This window comes from Scyliorhinus canicula, chromosome 9 (assembly GCF_902713615.1).
Source record: "Scyliorhinus canicula chromosome 9, sScyCan1.1, whole genome shotgun sequence".
Classification (NCBI taxonomy): Eukaryota; Metazoa; Chordata; class Chondrichthyes; order Carcharhiniformes; family Scyliorhinidae; genus Scyliorhinus; species Scyliorhinus canicula.
Window position 1 is genome coordinate 1,118,618 of NC_052154.1, and position 19,723 is coordinate 1,138,340.

A 19,723-nucleotide genomic window follows, 5' to 3' on the forward strand; every position below is an offset into this window, starting at 1 on the left:
CGCCATTTTGTCTTCCTTCCCCCACTTTTTCGGGGGTACTTTCTCCGGTTTTCTCCTTACCCCACTCCTGGTCCGGACCATAGGACTGTTGGGGTTGACTCCTGACCTCTTCCCACATCGGGATTTGCCGCCACAGCTCCGTTGGGGGCCCTGAAAAGAGCCCCAAAGTCCGTTCTCAGCGGGAGCTGCCGAATGTGCGGCTTAGCTCCTCATTGCCGCCACCGGAAGTCGTAACCAAGAAACATACCATTCCTGGGGGAAAGTACTCCTCCAACATTCACCTACGCCTTTTCATCAAAATTCCACCCCGTATTGCTTAAAAAAGTGCTCTTTTCTGTAACCTTGGGCAGGTGCTGCCTTGTGTGTGACCACTTACTCCATGGTGCACACCGGAAGCTGGAAAGATTTAACTGTAATCTTCTGCGGTTACAGAGATAATGGAGGCTGATTACCACCATATCCACTTGGCATCCCTGTTCTTGCAGGTAATGAAGTCTCTCTGTCTCAGTCTCCGATTGCTGAAGAGCAGGAGGGTGGGGGTGAGTTAATTCGCTCTTTCAAAGAGTTGGCACTGGCATGATGGACTGAATGGCCTCTTATCATTCTATGATTCTAAGTTCATATTTATATTTAATCCTGCAAACACTTCACAAAGAACACTGTTGATTTGAAGTTAACGAACCACTTCCCGACGATTTTGCTGGAATATCCTGCCTTCCGCAAGAGTTCTGGCAAAAGGATCTCCGAACTGGGAATACCTCCCACAATCTCCTGTGGTGTGTAAGCTGCAGAGAAAGGGAGTGGTGTTACTCACATGCAAGGTTTTATTTAAAAAATATATATTTTTATTGAAAAGCTTTTAACTTATAATATAAGACAGATGCTTACGGTTACAGTATAAAAAGAACATAGTCAAAAGTTAAGAACATATCCAAACCTAATCCTCTAACAATAAACTAAACCCCCCTCCCCCCCCCAACAGCTAACAGTGACTAACTCTGAAAAAGGAAATGAATGGCCATCATCTTGGGTAGAACCCTTCTGCTGAACCCCGAATGGTGAACTTGACCTCGTCCAAATGGAAAAATTCCATGAGGTCATCCAACCAAGTCGAGGAACTGGGCGGGGTAGGAGACCTCCACCCAATCAGAACCAGCATCTGGGCTATTAACGAGGCAAAGGCGTGGACATCCGCTTTCACTCCCGCCTGCAGCACTGACGAGTCTGATACCCCGAAAAATGGCCCCATCGGCCCCGGCTCCAGCTCGAAATTAAGAATCTCTGACATGGTGTTACAAAAGGAGACCCAAAAGCTTAACAACTTGGGACACGACCAGAACACGAGGCCAAAGATAAAATGCTGGAAAATCTCAGCAGGTCTGGCAGCATCTGTAGGGAGAGAAAAGAGCTAACGTTTCGAGTCCAGATGACCCTTTGTCAAAGAACATATGATTAGCCGGTTCCCAGAACACCGCTCACAGCTGTCATCTACCCCTGAAAAAAATTCACTCATCCAGGATGAGCCCTTGCAGATAACACTAAGATGAGTGGTAAAGCAAAAAGTGCAGAGGATACCGGAAGTCTGCAGAGGGATTTGGATAGGTTAAGTGAATGGGCTAGGGTCTGGCAGATGGAATACAATGTTGACAAATGTGAGGTTATCCATTTTGGTAGGAATAACGGCAAACGGATTATTATTTAAATGATGAAATATTAAAACATGCTGCTGTGCAGAGAGACCTGGGTGTGCTAGTGCATGAGTCACAGAAAGTTGGTTCACAGGTGCAACAGGTGATTAAGAAGGCAAATGGAATTTTGTCCTTCATTGCTAGAGGGATGGAGTTTAAGACTAGGGAGGTTATGTTGCAATTGTATAAAGTGTTAGTGAGGCCACACCTGGAGTATTGTGTTCAGTTTTGGTCTCCTTACCGGAGAAAGGACGTACTGGCGCTGGAGGGTGTGCAGAGGGGATTCACTAGGTTAATCCCAGAGCTGAAGGGGTTGGATTATGAGGAGAGGTTGAGTAGACTGGGACTGTACTTGTTGGAATTAAGAAGGATGAGGGGGGATCTTATAGAAACATAAAATTATGAAAGGAATAGATGGGATAGATGCGGGCAGGTTGTTTCCACTGGCGGGTGAAAGCAGAACTAGGGGACATAGCCTCAAAATAAGGGGAAGTAGATTTGGGACACCACCCTTGGTTGTTCATTCATCCTCAGTTTCGGCTGGAGTGACCAGTGGGCCCTGTCCAACTCGTACTGGGAGGGCTCCTCTCCCTCTTCATCAGCTTCGCCATCATATCAGCCAAGTACTCTGTAGGCCTCTGGCCCTCCGCCCCTTCGGGTACACCCACGATCCTCAGGCTATGACTTTGTGACCTGTTTCCCAGATCTTCCACCTTGGCTCTCGGCCCTCTGTTGATCTCTGCCACCCTCTGCAGCTCCTCATCCACCGAGGTGAAATGGTCACGATGCCGTGACAAGGCCTCCTCCATCCCTATCATTTTCACAGTAACTTCATTGCAGTTTTAATGGAAGCCTATTGTGACACTAATAAAGATTATTATTATTTCTCCCCCTGCTCCCGCAGCATCGTTGAAGTTCTCACCAGCTCCTCTCTCACCGGGGTAAGGGTCTCGCGCACCCACGCCTTAAGAGAGACCGGATGCTTTTCGAAATGCTTCGAGAACTGCTGTTCAAATTCCCCAGCCATCACCTCCGTCATCTTCTTCACCGTGACGGGCTCTCTCTCACCATCTTCCCTGTTGCTGCACCCCTCATAACGGTCGGAGGCGAACCTTCGCTTGCTGCCTTCTTCCCTGGGTTTTTCTGGACGGTTTTTGATACTCTATAAATGCCCAAGATCTTCCCACGGATCCTCACAAACAAATTTTGACCAGAAACTGGACTAAAAAGGCCATAAAAGACAGCTCTGGCAGGAGCCACTAAACATGCAACCTCCACCTGCATGCAGCAACCGGGAGTCCCGACTTTCCGTTTCCCGTAACCTCGTCAATCAGATCTATGTTTAAAGTCGTGCTGCTTGTGCATAAGGAGTTTGAAGTATATTTAAATTGTGGAGCCACTCTCCGCTCACTTTCTGATCAGTCGCTCTCTCAGTCAGACTGACTTTGTGATCAATGTTAATCAGCCCAAAATCCAGGTGTATTTCCAAGAATTCCCTCATTTCCCCTTCAAACACAAGAGTCCGTGATCAAAAGTCTCACACACCGATCTGTTCAGAGATTTATATTACAAGTTATTTAGATCTCCAAATAACGAAAAATATTTTTATTTACAATTTTTACATTAAATAATACAGAAGTGGCAACAATGAATGTGACATTTATTAAAGTAACTATCAAGAATCTGTTGTGAACTGCGAGGCTTAGTCTCATCCAATTTAAGGTGCTGCACGGGCCCATATGTCTGTGACGAGGATGAGTAGGTTCTTTGGGGGTGAGGACAGGTGCCCCAGGTGTTCGGGGAGTCCAGCGAATCATGCCCATATGTTCTGGGCATGCCCAGCACTGGAAGAATTCTGGAAGTGGGTGGCGGGGACGGTGTCGAGGGTGGTGGGATCCAGGATCAAACCAGGTTGGGGACTCGCGATTTTTGGAGTTGCGGCGGAGCCGGGAGTGCAGGAGGCGAAAGAGGCCGGTGTCCTGGCCTTTGCGTCCCTAGTAGCCCGGCGGAGGATCTTGATGCAGTGGAAGGATGCGAGGCCCCCAAGTGTGGAGACCTGGATCAGTGACATGGCGGGATTTATAAAATTGGAGAGGGTCAAATTTACCCTGAGAGGATCCGTACAAGGGTTCTATAAACGGTGGCAGCCTTTTCTGGACTTTCTGGTTCAAAGACAGGTATCTTGGTCAATAGCAGCAGCAACCCGGGGGGGTGGGGGTGGGGGGTGGGGGGGGGGGGGTGTTCTTTATTATTGTTTCTATTTTTTTTCTATAGTTATTTAACTTAATATTGTGTTAATTTAAGTTGTTGTTAATGTTTTGTTGTTCATTGAGGATGGGTGAATGTTTATGACTGTTATCATTATTGTTATTGTTGGTATTTTATTGTGGTTCGTTGTTGTTATATAAATACAACATTTTTCAATAAAAATTATTTTTAAAAAAAGAGAATCTGTTGTGAACATGGTGTGGGTCGCGAAAGTTGGCCATTTTATAAAAGTGGGTCGCCAGTAAAATAGTTTGAATAACACTGCACTACCGACACGCAAAGGTCCCCTAACACAACCCTCCATTGCTTCTCAAATTCCACCACCAAGACCCTGGCAAACATATCGGCCGTTATTGGAGAGCCTCAAGAAGCCTCCGAATCTGTCGACCAATTTCTATCAACAATTTCTTTGCCCTGGTCTTTCTTGGCATTTCCCTTATGTGGGCACCTCATACCATCGATCAGATGGGATTTTACACAGGAGTATCCCCAGAAACTGGGCAAAAGGGGCCAAAAATCAAGTACGCGGAAGGGAGCCACTGCAATTCTCATACCGCCGCAAGCGGTCCACAGCATACGCCATCTCCCTGGCCCTACACCCATCCCCAGAGCATCTCGACAACAAGGACTCCTATTTATTGACTACAGCTCCGCCTTCAACACTATAATCCCAGCCAAGCTCATATCAAAGCTCCAAAACCTAGGACTTGGCTCCTCACTCTGCAACTGGATCCTCGAGTCATGTGGGGTGGATAGAGGGGAATAGGTTGGTATGCAGGGCTCATGGGGTGCGTGGGAGGGAGTCTTGGATGGGGAATGAAGAGTGTGTGGGGAGTGAGGGGGTTATGAGGGATTAGGGCTAGGGAGCTGATTTAGTTTAGTTTTATTGTAATTGGGACAAAGCCTTTGGAACTGTGTGCCTCGGCAATTAACAGTCCCTATAGCTGCCCTGCATTGCTTCCAGGGGCGGTGACAAACTCCACTTTGCACTCCCTCAACTCCCCTCCCCCCCCCCCCCCCAACAGAAATCTGGCCAAATGGGGTATTTCCTCCTGAGTTGGGTGTGCAGAGAATTTTCCCAACTCTGGAGCAAGATTCAGCCTCGTGTATCACACCATGCTTCCTCTCATTTACACAAAGGGACTGCTCTGACGTACAGTCTAACTTTCTCTGAAACATGCATGCAGGCTTACTCTCTCCTAAGACACACACTCTCACACTTGCTCACATTGTACGACAAAAGTGGGCTCACAGACATGGGCTTGCTCACATTCGCACACGTCACCAACAAGAGACAAGGACCCGAGTGTGCTTGAACAATAACCAATTGTGGACTAACACTTACCGTTTCGAGCGTGAGCATTGGTGGTGTAGAAACCATTTCTGATCGGGAGTCGACCAGTCAGTAATGCAGCACGGGCTACGGAGAGAGGAGTACGAGGGAAATACTTCAGTAAATTTATATACTTTAAAAAAATAATTGTGCACAGTGCATTTGAAGTAAAGCATCAAACATTAATAAAGCTTCTGTGCCTAATCCAAGATATCCCACACCTCTCATTTTTTTCTTTAATTTATTGTAGCCAATCCTTTTTTTTTTCAAATTAAGGGGAAATTTATCATGGCTAATCCACATCTCTGCACATCTTTGGGTTGTGGGGGTGAGACGCACGCAGATAAGGGGCGAACGCGCCAACTCCACACGGACAGTGACCCGAGGCCGGGATCGAACCTGGGACCACGGCGCCGAGAGGCAGGTGTGCTAACCACTGTGCCCCTGCCTAATTGTAAACCAATAACCCCTCACTGTAACACATTCTGATACACCCCACACCCCTCACTGTAACACTCTGATATACCCCACACCCCTCACTGTAACACTGATATGCCCCACACCCCTCACTGTAACACTCTGATATATTCCACACCCCCTCACTGTAACACATTCTGATACACCCCACACCCCCTCACTGTAACACATTCTGATACACCCCACACCCCCTCACTGTAACACATTCTGATACACCCCTCACTGTAACACATTCTGATACACCCCACACCCCCTCACTGTAACACATTCTGATACACCCCACACTGTAACACTCTGATATACTCCACACCTCTCACTGTAACACATTCTGATACACCCCACACCCCCTCACTGTAACACTCTGATATACCCCACACCCCCTCACTGTAACACATTCTGATACACCGCACACCCCCTCACTGTAACACATTCTGATATACCCCACACCCCTCACTGTAACACTCTGATACACTCCACACCCCTCACTGTAACACTCTGATATACTCCACACCCCACACTGTAACATTCTAATATACTCCACACCCCTCACTGTAACACTCTGATATACCCCACACCCCTCACGGTAACACTGATATACCCCACACCCTTCACTGTAACACTGATATACCCCACACCCCTCACTGTAACCACTCTGATATACCCCACACCCCCTCACGAGAACTCTCTGATATACCCCACACCCCTCACTGTAACACGGATATATCCCACACCCCTCACTGTAACACTGATATATCCCACACCGCTCAATGTAACACTGATATACCCTACACCCCTCACTGTAACACTGATATACCCCACACCCCTCACTGTAACACTGATATGTCCCACACCCCTCTCTAATACTCTGATATACCCCACACGCCTCACTGTGACACTCTGATATACCCCACACCCCTCACTCTAACACCCTGATATACCCCACACCCCTCACTGTAACACTCTGATATACCCCACACCCCCTCACTGTAACACTCTGATATACCCCACACACCCCTCACTGTAACACTCTGATATACCCCACACCCCCACTGTAACACTGATATACCCCACACCCCTCACTGTAACACTGATATACCCCACACCACTCACTGTAACACTCTGATATACCCCACACCCCTCACTGTGACACTCTGATATACCCCACACCCCTCACTCTAGCACTCTGATATACCCCACACCCCTCACTGTAACACTCTGATATACCCCACACCCCTCACTGTAACAATGATATATCCCACAGTCCTCAGTGTAACACTCTGATATACCCCTCACCGTAACAGATATACCTCACACCCCTCATTGTAACACTGATATATCCCACACCCCTCACTGTAACACTGTGATATACCCCACACCCCTAACTGTAACACTCTGATATACCCCACACCCCTCACTGTGACACTCTGATATATCCCACACCCCTCACTGTAACACTGTGATATACCCCACACCCCTCACTGTAACACTGATATACCCCACACCCCTCACTGTAACACTCTGATATACCCCACACCCCTCACTGTGACACTCTGATATATCCCACACCCCTCACTGTCACACTCTGATATACCCCACACCCTTCACTGTAACACTAATATGTCCCACACCCTTCACTGTAACACTAATATATCCCATACCCTTCACTGTGACACTCTGATATACCCCACACACCTCACTGTAACACACAGATATACACTACACCTCTCACTGTAACACTGATATACCCCACACCCCTCACTGTGACACTCTGATATACCCCACACCCCCTCACTGTAACACTGATATACCCCACACCCCTCACTGTAACACTGATATACCCCACACCACTCACTGTAATACTCTGATATATCCCACACCCCTCACTGTAACACTGATATACCCCACACCCCTCACTGTGACACTCTGATATACCCTCACCCCTCACTGTAACACTGATATACCTCACACCCCTCATTGTAACACTGATATATCCCACAGCCCTCACTGTAACACTCTGATATACCCCACACCCCTCACTCTAACACTCTGATATACCCCACACCCCTCACTGTAACACTCTGATATATCCCACACCCCTCACTGTAACACTCTGATATATCCCACACCCCTCACAGTAACACTCTGATATATCCCACACCCCTCACTGTAACACTGATATATCCCACAGCCCTCAGTGTAACACTGATATACCCCACACCCCTCACTGTAACACTGATATATCCCACACCCCTCACTGTAACACTCTGATATACCCCACACCCCTCACTGTAACACTGATATATCCCACACCCCTCACTGTAACACTCTGATATACCCCACACCCCTCACTGTAACAGTCTGATATATCCCACACCCCTCACTGTAACACTGATATATCCCACACCCTCACTGTAACACTGATATATCCCACAGCCCTCAGTGTAACACTCTGATATACCCCACACCCCTCAGTGTAACACTCTGATATATCCCACACCCCTCAGTGTAACACTCTGATATATCCCACACACCTCACTGTAACCCTCTGATATACCCCACACCCCTCACTGTGACACTCTGACATACCCCTCACTGTAAAACTCTGACATACCCCATACCCCTCACTGTAACACTCTGATATACCCCACACCCCTCACTGTAACACTCTGATATACCCCACACCCCTCACTGTGACACTCTGACATACCCCTCACTGTAACACTCTGATATTTCCCACAGCCCTCACTGTAACACTCTGATATACCCCACACCCCTCACTCTAACACTCTGATATACCCCACACCCCTCACTGTAACACTCTGATATATCCCACACCCCTCACTGTAACACTGATATATCCCTCAGCCCAACACTCTGATATACCCACACCCCTCACTGTAACACTCTGACATACCCCACACTGTAACACTTTGATATACCTCACACCCCTCAGTGTAACACTTTGATATACCCCACACCTCTCACTGTAACACCGATATACCCACACACCTCACTGTAACACTCTGATATAGCCCACACCCCTCACTGTAACACTCTGATATACCCCACACCCCTCACTGTAACATTCTGACATACGCCATACCCCACATTGTAACACTGATACACCCCACACCTCACCTCATTGAAAACAGTGCGAGAGGAGAGACAGCCAGGACATTGAAAAGAGCGCGAGAGGTAAGACAGCCGGGACATTGAAAAGAGCGGGAGGGGACACATTGAGAGCGGCGGGGTGCCAGTGGGAGCAAAGATAATATAAGGCGGGAACCGGAAGTACGACCCATGGACTTCTGGGAAGGATTTTCTCCTAGCCAATAAATTGTGGTGGAGAGGATACCCGAGACACTACACGTGTAGTGTCTCCCACCCGCCCTCCTCCTCTAACCTAATAATAAGACCCATTGGGGTGAGCAGGTAAGTGCTATATTATATTATTATTTTTTATTTGTTTTATATTTGTTTACCAGAACTTGGTTGAAATTAAGTGGGATGGCAGGGAAGGTAGTGCAATGTTCCTCCTGCAGGATGTTTGAGGTGAGGGATGCCGTTAGTGTCCCTGCTGATTTTACCTGCAGGAAGTGCAGCCATCTCCAGCTCCTACAAGACCGAGTTATGGTACTGGAGCTGGAGTTGGATGAACTTCGGATCATTCGGGAGGCAGAGGTGGTCATAGATAGGAGCTTCAGGGAAGTAGTTACACCAAAGACTGGAGATAGATGGGTAACTGTAAGAGGGACTGGGAAGAAGCAGACAGTGCAGGGACCCCCTGCGGTCGTTCCCCTGAGTAACAAGTATACCGTTTTGGATACTTGTGGGGGGGACGACTTACCAGGGGTGAGCCATGGGGTGCGGGACTCTAGCACGGAGTCTGTCCCTGTTGCTCAGAAGGGAAGGGGGGAGAGGAGCAGAGCATTAGTAATTGGGGACTCAATAGTCAGGGGCACAGATAGGAGATTTTGTGGGAGCGAGAGGGACTCACGTTTGGGATGTTGCCTCCCAGGTGCAAGGGTAAGTGATGTCTCGGATCGTGTTTTTCGGGTCCTTAAGGGGGAGGGGGAGCAGCCCCAAGTCGTAGTCCACATTGGCACTAACGACATAGGTAGGAAAGGAGACAAGGATGTCAGGCAGGCCTTTAGGGAGCTAGGATGGAAGCTCAGAGCGAGAACAAACAGAGTTGTTATCTCTGGGTTGTTGCCCGTGCCACGTGATAGTGAGACGAGGAATAGGGAGAGAGAGCAATTAAACACGTGGCTACAGGGATGGTGCAGGCGGGAGGGATTCAGATTTCTGGATAACTGGGGCTCTTTCTGGGGAAGGTGGGACCTCTATAGACAGGATGGTCTACATCTGAACCTAAGGGGCACCAATATCCTGGGGGGGAGGTTTGTTAGTACTCTTTGGGGGGGGTTTAAACTAATTCAGCAGGGGCATGGGAACCTGGATTGTAGTTCTGGGGTGCGAGAGATTGAGAGTAGAGAGGTCAGGAGCACAGATTTGACTTCGCAGGAGGGCGGCAGTGTTCAGGTAGGTGGTTTGAAGTGTGTCTATTTCAATGCCAGGAGTATACGAAATAAGGTAGGGGAACTGGCAGCATGGGTTGGTACCTGGGACTTCGATGTTGTGGCCATTTCAGAGACATGGATAGAGCAGGGACAGGAATGGTTGTTGCAGGTTCCGGGGTTTAGGTGCTTTAGTAAAGTCAGAGAAGGGGGCAAAAGAGGGGGAGGTGTGGCGCTGCTAGTCAAGGACAGTATTACGGTGGCAGAAAGGGTGCAAGATGGGGACTCTTCTTCCGAGGTAGTATGGGCTGAGGTTAGAAACAGGAAAGGAGAGGTCACCCTGCTGGGAGTTTTCTATAGGCCACCTAATAGTTCTAGAGATGTAGAGGAAAGGATGGCGAAGATGATTCTGGAAAAGAGCGAAAGTAACAGGGTAGTTGTTATGGGAGACTTTAACTTTCCTAATATTGACTGGAAAAGATATAGTTCGAGTACATTGGATGGGTCGTTCTTTGTACAATGTGTGCAGGAGGGTTTTCTGACACAATATGTTGACAGGCCAACAAGAGGTGAGGCCACTTTGGATTTGGTTTTGGGTAATGAACCAGGCCAGGTGTTAGATCTGGAGGTAAGTGAACACTTTGGAGACAGTGACCACAATTCGGTGACCTTTACATTAGTGATGGAAAGGGATAAGTATACCCCGCAGGGCAAGAGTTATAGCTGGGGGAAGGGCAATTATGATGCCATTAGACATGACTTAGGATGTGTAAGTTGGAGAAGTAGGCTGCAAGGGTTGGGCACACTGGATATGTGGAGCTTGTTCAAGGAACAGCTATTGCGTGTTCTTGATCAGTACGTACCAGTCAGACAGGGAGGAAAGGGTAGAGCGAGGGAACCGTGGTTTACCAAAGAAGTGGAATCTCTTGTTAAGAGGAAAAAGGAGGCCTATGTGAAGATGAGGCGTGAAGTTTCAGTTGGTGCGCTTGATAGTTACAGGGAAGTGAGGAAGGATCTAAAGAGAGAGCTAAGACGAGCAAGGAGGGGACATGAGAAGTCTTTGGCAGGTAGGATCAAGGAAAACCCAAAAGCTTTCTATAGGTATGTCAGGAATAAAAGAATGACTAGGGTAAGAGTAGGGCCAGTCAAGGACAGTGGTGGGAAGTTGTGTGTGGAGGCTGAGGAGATAAGCGAGATACTAAATGAATACTTTTTGTCAGTATTCACTCAAGAAAAAGATAATATTGTGGAGGAGAATGCTGAGACCCAGGCTATTAGAATAGATGGCATTGAGGTGAGTAGGGAAGAAGTGTTGGCAATTCTGGACAAGGTGAAAATAGATAAGTCCCCGGGGCCTGATGGGATTTATCCTAGGATTCTCTGGGAAGCCAGGGAAGAGATTGCTGAGCCTTTGGCTTTGATTTTTAGGTCATCATTGGCTACAGGAATAGTGCCAGAGGACTGGAGGATAGCAAATGTGGTCCCTTTGTTCAAGAAGGGGAGTAGAGATAACCCCGGTAACTATAGGCCGGTGAGCCTAACATCTGTGGTTGGTAAAGTCTTGGAGAGGATTATAAAAGATACGATTTATAATCATCTAGATAGGAATAATATGATTAGGGATAGTCAGCATGGTTTTGTGAAGGGTAGGACATGCCTCACAAACCTTATCGGGTTCTTTGAGAAGGTGACTGAACAGGTGGACGAGGGTAAAGCAGTTGATGTGGTGTATATGGATTTCAGTAAAGCGTTTGATAAGGTTCCCCCCGGTCGGCTATTGCAGAAAATACGGAGGCTGGGGATTGAGGGTGATTTAGAGATGTGGATCAGAAATTGGCTAGTTGAAAGAAGACAGAGAGTGGTGGTTGATGGGAAATGTTCAGAATGGAGTTCAGTTACGAGTGGCGTACCACAAGGATCTGTTCTGGGGCCGTTGCTGTTTGTCATTTTTATAAATGACCTAGAGGAGGGAGCAGAAGGATGGGTAAGTAAATTTGCAGACGACACTAAAGTCGGTGGAGTTGTAGACAGTGCGGAAGGATGTTGCAAGTTACAGAGGGACATAGATAAGCTGCAGAGCTGGGCTGAGAGGTGGCAAATGGAGTTTAATGTGGAGAAGTGTGAGGTGATTCACTTTGGAAAGAATAACAGGAATGCGGAATATTTGGCTAATGGTAAAATTCTTGGTAGTGTGGATGAGCAGAAGGATCTCGGTGTCCATGTACATAGATCCCTGAAAGTTGCCACCCAGGTTGATAGGATTGTGAAGAAGGCCTATGGTGTGATGGCCTTTATTGGTAGAGGGATTGAGTTCCGGAGCCATGAGGTCATGTTGCAGTTGTACAAAACTCTAGTACGGCTGAATTTGGAGTATTGCGTACAGTTCTGGTCGCCTCATTATAGGAAGGACGTGGAAGCTTTGGAACGGGTGCAGAGGAGATTTACCAGGATGTTGCCTGGTATGGAGGGAAAATCTTATGAGGAAAGGCTGATGGACTTGAGGTTGTTTTCGTTAGAGAGAAGAAGGTTAAGAGGTGACCTAATAGAGGCATACAAAATGATCAGAGGGTTAGATAGGGTGGACAGCGAGAGCCTTCTCCCGCGGATGGAGGTGGCTATCACGAGGGGACATAGCCTTAAATTGAGGGGTAATAGATATAGGACAGAGGTCAGAGGTGGGTTTTTTACGCAAAGAGTGGTGAGGCCGTGGAATGCCCTACCTGCAACAGTAGTGAACTCGCCAACATTGAGGGCATTTAAAAGTTTATTGGATAAGCATATGGATGATAAGGGCATAGTGTAGGTTAGATGGCCTTTAGTTTTTTTCCATGTCGGTGCAACATTGAGGGCCGAAGGGCCTGTACTGCGCTGTATCGTTCTATGTTCTCACTGTAACACCCCTATTGCCTCAAAATAAGGGGAAGTAGATTTAGGACTGAGTTCAGGAGGAACTTCTTCACCCAAAGGGTTGTGAATCTATGGAATTCCTTGCCCAGTGAAGCAGTTGAGGCTCCTTCATTAAATGATTTTAAGGTAAAGATAGATAGTTTTTTGAAGAATAAAGGGATTAAGGGTTATGGTGTTCGGGCCGGAAAGTGGAGCTGAGTCAACAAAAGATCAGCCATGATCTCATTGAATGGCGGAGCAGGCTCGAGGGGTCAGATAGCCTACTCCTGCTCCCAGTTCTTATCTTCTTATATACCCCACACCCCTCACTGTAACACCCTGAGATACCCCACACCTCACTGTAGCACTCTGATATGCCCCACACTGTAACACCCCAATATACCCCACACCCCTCACTGTAACACCCCAATATACCCCACACCCCTCACTGTAACATAAGAACATAAGAACTAGGAGCAGGAGTAGGCCATCTGGCCCCTCGAGCCTTCTCCGCCATTCAATTAGATCATGGCTGATCTTTTGTGGACTCAGCTCCACTTTCCGGCCCGAACACCATAACCCTTAATCCCTTTATTCTTCAAAAAACTATCTATCTTTACCTTAAAAACATGCAATGAAGGAGCCTCAACTGCTTCACTGGGCAAGGAATTCCATAGATTCACAACCCTTTGGGTGAAGAAGTTCCTCCTAAACTCAGTCCTAAATCTACTTCCCCTTATTTTGAGGCTATGTCCCCTAGTTCTGCTGTCACCCGCCAGTGGAAACAACCTGCCCGCATCTATCCGATCTATTCCCTTCATAATTTTAAATGTTTCTATAAGATCCCCCCTCATCCTTCTAAATTCCAACGAGTACAGTCCCAGTCTACTCAACCTCTCCTCATAATCCAACCCCTTCAGCTCTGGGATTAACCTAGTGAATCTCCTCTGCACACCCTCCAGCGCCAGTACGTCCTTTCTCAAGTAAGGAGCCCAAAGCTGAACACAATACTCCAGGTGTGGCCGCACTAACACCTTATAGAATTGCAACATAACCTCCCTAGTCTTAAACTCCATCCCTCTAGCAATGAAGGACAAAATTCCATTTGCCTTCTTAATCACCTGTTGCACTTGTAAACCAACCTTCTGTGACTCATGCACTAGCACACCCAAGTCTCTCTGAACAGCGGCATGCTTTAATATTTTATCGTTTAAATTATAATCCCGTTTGCTGTTATTCCTACCAAAATGGATAACCTCACATTTGTCAACATTGTATTCCATCTGCCAGACCCTAGCCCATTCACTGAACCTATCCAAATCCCTCTGCAGACTTCCAGTATCCTCTGCACTTTTCGCTTTACCACTCATCTTAGTGTCATCTGCAAACTTGGACACATTGCCCTTGGTCCCCAACTCCAAATCATCTATGTAAATTGTGAACAATTGTGGGCCCAACACGGATCCCTGAGGGACACCACTAGCTACTGATTGCCAACCAGAGAAACACCCGTTTATCCCAACTCTTTGCTTTCTATTAATTAACCAATCCTCTATCCATGCTACTACTTTACCCTTAATGCCATGCATCTTTATCTTATGCAGCAACCTTTTGTGTGGCACCTTGTCAAAGGCTTTCTGGAAATCCAGATATTCCACATCCATCGGCTCCCCGTTATCTACTGCACTGGTAATGTCCTCAAAAAATTCCACTAAATTAGTTAGGCATGACCTGCCCTTTACGAACCCATGCTGCGTCTGCCCAATGGGACAATTTCTATCCAGATGCCTCGCAATTTCTTCCTTGATGATAGATTCCAGCATCTTCCCTACTACCGAAGTTAAGCTCACTGGCCTATAATTTCCTGCTTTCTGCCTACCTCCTTTTTTAAACAGTGGCGTCACGTTTGCTAATTTCCAATCCACCGGGACCACCCCAGAGTCTAGTGAATTTCGGTAAATTATCACTAGTGCATCTGCAATTTCCTTCGCCATCTCTTTTAGCACTCTGGGATGCATTCCATCAGGGCCAGGAGACTTGTCTACCTTTAGCCCCATTAGCTTGCCCATCACTCCCTCCTTAGTGATAACAATCCTCTCAAGGTCCTCACCTGTCATAGCCTCATTCCTATCAGTCGCTGGCATGTTATTTGTGTCTTCCACTGTGAAGACCGACCCAAAAAACCTGTTCAGTTCCTCAGCCATTTCCTCATTTCCCATTATTAAAACTCCCTTCTCATCCTCTAAAGGACCAATATTTACCTTAGCCACTCTTTTTTGTCTTATATATTTGTAAAAACTTTTACTGTCTGTTTTTATATTCTGAGCAAGTTTACTCTCATACTCTATCTTACTCTTCTTTATAGCTTTTTTAGTAGCTTTCTGTTGCCCCCTAAAGATTTCCCAGTCCACTAATCTCCCAGCAATCTTTGCCACTTTATATGCTTTTTCCTTCAATTTGATACTCTCCTTTATTTCCTTAGATATACACGGTCTATTTTCCCTCTTTCTTCCGTTCTTCCTTTTTGTTGGTATAAACCTTTGCTGAGCACTGTGAAAAATCGCTTGGAAGGTTCTCCACTGTTCCTCAACTGTTCCACCATAAAGTCTTAGCTCCCAGTCTACCTTAGCTAGTTCTTCTCTCATCCCCTTGTAATCTCCTTTGTTTAAACACAAAACACTAGTATTTGATTTTACTTTCTCACCCTCCATCTGTATTTTAAATTCCACCATATTGTGATCGCTCCTTACGAGAGGATCCCTAACTATGAGATCATGAATCAATCCTGTCTCATTACACAGGACAAGATCTAGGACCGCTTGTTCCCTCGTAGGTTCCATTACATACTGTTCTAGGAAACTATCGCGGATACATTCTATAAACTCCTCCTCAAGGTTGCCTTGACCAACCTGGTTAAACCAATCGACATGTAGATTAAAATCCCCCATGATAACTGCTGTACCATTTCTACATGCATCAGTTATTTCTTTGTCTATTGCCTGCTCCACCATATCGTTACTATTTGGTGGCCGATAGACTACTCCTATCAGTGACTTTTTCGCCTTACTATTCCTGATTTCCACCCAAATGGATTCAACCTTATCCTCCATAGCACCGATGTCATCCCTTACTATTGCCCTGGATGTCATCCTTAAATAACAGAGCAACACCACCTCCCTTACCATCCACTCTGTCCTTCCGAATAGTTTGATACCCTCGGATATTTAACTCCCAGTCGTGACCATCCTTTAACCATGTTTCAGTAATGGCCACTAAATCATAGTCATTTACGATGATTTGTGCCTTCAACTCATTTACTTTCTTCCGAATACTACGAGCATTCAGGTAAAGTACACTTATGTTGGTAACACTCTGATACACCCCACACCTCACTGTAACACCCCAATATACCCCACACCCCTCACTGTAACACCCCAATATACCCCACACCCCTCAACTGTAACACCAATATACCCCACACCCCTCACTGTAACACTCTGATGTATCCACACCCCTCACTGTAACACTCTGATATACCCCACACCCCTCACTGTAACTCTCTGATATACCCCACACCCCTCACTGTAACACTGATATATCCCACACCCCTGACTGTAACACTCTGATATACCCCACACCCCTCACTGTAACTCTCTGATATACCCCACACCCCTCACTGTAACACTGATATACCCCACACCCCTCACTGTAACACTCTGATACACCCCACACCCCTCACTGTAACTCTCTGATATACCCCACAACCCCTCACTGTAACACTGATATACCCCACACCCCTCACTGTAACACTCTAATATACCCCACACCCCTCACTGTGACACTCTGATATACCCCACACCCCCTCACTGTGACACTCTGATATATCCCACACCCCTCACTGTAACACTGATATACCCCACACCCCTCACTGTAACTCTCTGATACACCCCACACACCCCTCACTGTAACACTGATATACCCCACACCCCTCACTGTAACACTGATATACCCCACACCCCTCACTGTAACTCTCTGATACACCCCACACCCCTCACTGTAACTCTCTGATATACCCCACAACCCCTCACTGTAACACTGATATACCCCACACCCCTCACTGTAACACTCTAATATACCCCACACCCCTCACTGTGACACTCTGATATACCCCACACCCCCTCACTGTGACACTCTGATATACCCCACAACCCCTCACTGTAACACTCTGATATACTCCAGACCCCTCACTGCACTCTCTACCAAGAGGGGTCTGACTGTTCCAATGTTGTCTCTATTCAAGACTGTGATAACCGCTGTTGTGCTCTATTAGGGAATCAAGGAATATGGCGAGTGGGTGGGAAGGTTTAGTTGAGGCAAAGATCAGTCATGATCACATTGAACAGAGGAGCAGGTTTGAGGCGCCAAGTATTTTTGCTGCTCCTATTACTGATTTTATTTTGTACCTCACTGCCTGTAAACTGCGTTGGAACATTGTGAGATCATGAGAAGTGCTGGAGAAATGCAAATAATTATTAAAACTTTGAACAATTGCTGCTATGTAGGTTTAATATCCGTAAACATGTCACTTACACGGTGAACACAGCGGGTTGGCAGCATAGAAGTTTGGGAAAAGCATGCCTTCTGCAGCCATTCGGTCGAGGTTTGGGGTCTCTCTGGAAGGTTCCCCAAAGACTCCCAGGTCCCCCCAGCCCATCTGCGTGGAACAGACAGAAAGGAGCTGAATGTCACTCACTCATTCCTCAATGTTTACCTCAGCAACCACTTCAAATGTCAAGGTTTAGGAATATCTACACAAAAAGCGGAGTATATGGAAAAGAGAGAGCCTGCAGGGAGGGAGCACGTAGAGAGAGGGCGCGCAGGGAGAGGGTGCGCAGGGAGAGGGAGCGCAGGGAGAGGGTGCACAGGGAGAGAGTGCGCAGGGAGAGAGTGTGCAGGGAGAGGGTGCGCAGGGAGGGAGCGCAGGGAGAGAGCGCGCAGGGAGAGAGCGCGCAGGGAGAGGGCGCGCAGGGAGAGGGCGCGCAGGGAGAGAGTGCGCAGGGAGAGGGTGCGCAGGGAGAGGGTGCGCAGGGAGAGAGCGCGCAGGGAGAGAGCGCGCAGGGAGAGGGCGCGCAGGGAGAGGGCGTGCAGGGAGAGGGTGCACAGGGAGAGGGTGCGCAGGGAGAGGGTGCGCAGGGAGAGAGCGCGCAGGGAGAGGGTGCGCAGGGAGAGGGTGCGCAGGGAGAGGGCGCGCAGGGAGAGAGCGTGCAGGGAGAGGGCGCGCAGGGAGAGGGCGCGCAGGGAGAGAGCGCGCAGGGAGAGAGCGCGCAGGGAGAGGGTGCGCAGGGAGAGGAGTGCGCAGGGAGAGGGTGAGCAGGGAGAGAGCGCGCAGGGAGAGAGTGTGCAGGGAGAGGGTGCGCAGGGAGAGAGCGCGCAGGGAGAGGGTGCGCAGGGAGAGGGCGCGCAGGGAGAGGGCGCGCAGGGAGAGAGCGTGCAGGGAGAGGGTGTGCAGGGAGAGGGTGCGCAGGGAGAGCGCGTGCAGGGAGAGGGTGCACAGGGAGAGAGCGCGCAGGGAGAGAGCGCGCAGGGAGAGGGTGCGCAGGGAGAGGGTGCGCAGGGAGAGAGGCGCGCAGGGAGAGAGCGCGCAGGGAGAGGGTGCGCAGGGAGAGGGTGTGCAGGGAGAGGGCGCGCAGGGAGAGGGCGCGCAGGGAGAGGGTGCGCAGGGTGAGGGTGCGCAGGGTGAGGGTGCGCAGGGTGAGGGTGCGCAGGGTGAGGGTGCGCAGGGAGAGAGTGCGCAGGGAGAGAGTGTGCAGGGAGAGGGGTGCACAGGGAGCGCAGGGAGAGAGCGCGCAGGGAGGGAGTGTGCAGGGAGAGGGTGCGCAGGGAGGGAGCGCAGGGAGAGGGTGCGCAGGGTGAGGGTGCGCAGGGTGAGGGTGCACAGGGAGCGCAGGGAGAGAGCGCGCAGGGAGGGAGAGCGCAGGGAGAGGATGCGCAGGGAGGGAGCGCAGGGAGAGGGTGCGCAGGGAGGGAGCGCAGGGAGAGAGCGCGCAGGGAGAGGGCGCGCAGGGAGAGGGCGCGCAGGGAGAGGGCGCGCAGGGAGAGGGCGCGCAGGGAGAGGGCGCGCAGGGGAGAGGGCGCGCAGGGAGAGGGCGCGCAGGGAGAGGGCGCGCAGGGAGAGGGCGCGCAGGGAGAGGGCGCGCAGGGAGAGGGCGCGCAGGGAGAGGGCGCGCAGGGAGAGGGCGCGCAGGGAGAGGGCGCGCAGGGAGAGAGTGCGCAGGGAGAGGGTGCGCAGGGAGAGGGCGCGCAGGGAGAGAGTGCGCAGGAGAGAGCGCGCAGGGGAGAGAGTGCGCAGGGAGAGGGCGCGCAGGGAGAGAGTGCGCAGGGAGAGGGTGCGCAGGGAGAGAGCGCGCAGGAGAGAGCGCGCAGGGAGAGAGTGCGTAGGGAGAGGGCGCGCAGGGAGAGGGTGCGCAGGGAGAGAGCGCGCAGGGAGAGGGCGCGCAGGGAGAGGGCGCACAGGGAGAGAGCGCGCAGGGAGAGGGTGCGCAGGGAGAGAGCGT

The 19,723-nt window shown here is 49.2% G+C and overlaps 1 protein-coding gene across 1 annotated transcript; it reads right to left on the bottom strand.

The window, feature by feature from the left end:
* Positions 1 to 365: 365 nt before the first annotated feature.
* LOC119970872 (N-acetylgalactosamine-6-sulfatase-like) lies at positions 366 to 17,891 on the bottom strand. The gene is made up of 3 exons (XM_038805981.1): positions 17,760 to 17,891; positions 5,302 to 5,376; positions 366 to 785 (listed from the first exon to the last, which is right to left on the bottom strand). The coding sequence occupies exons 1-3, from the start codon at positions 17,881 to 17,883 to the stop codon at positions 631 to 633; spliced, it is 354 nt and encodes a 117-aa protein (XP_038661909.1). The 5' UTR covers positions 17,884 to 17,891; the 3' UTR covers positions 366 to 630.
* Between the last annotated feature and the right edge of the window lie 1,832 nt (positions 17,892 to 19,723).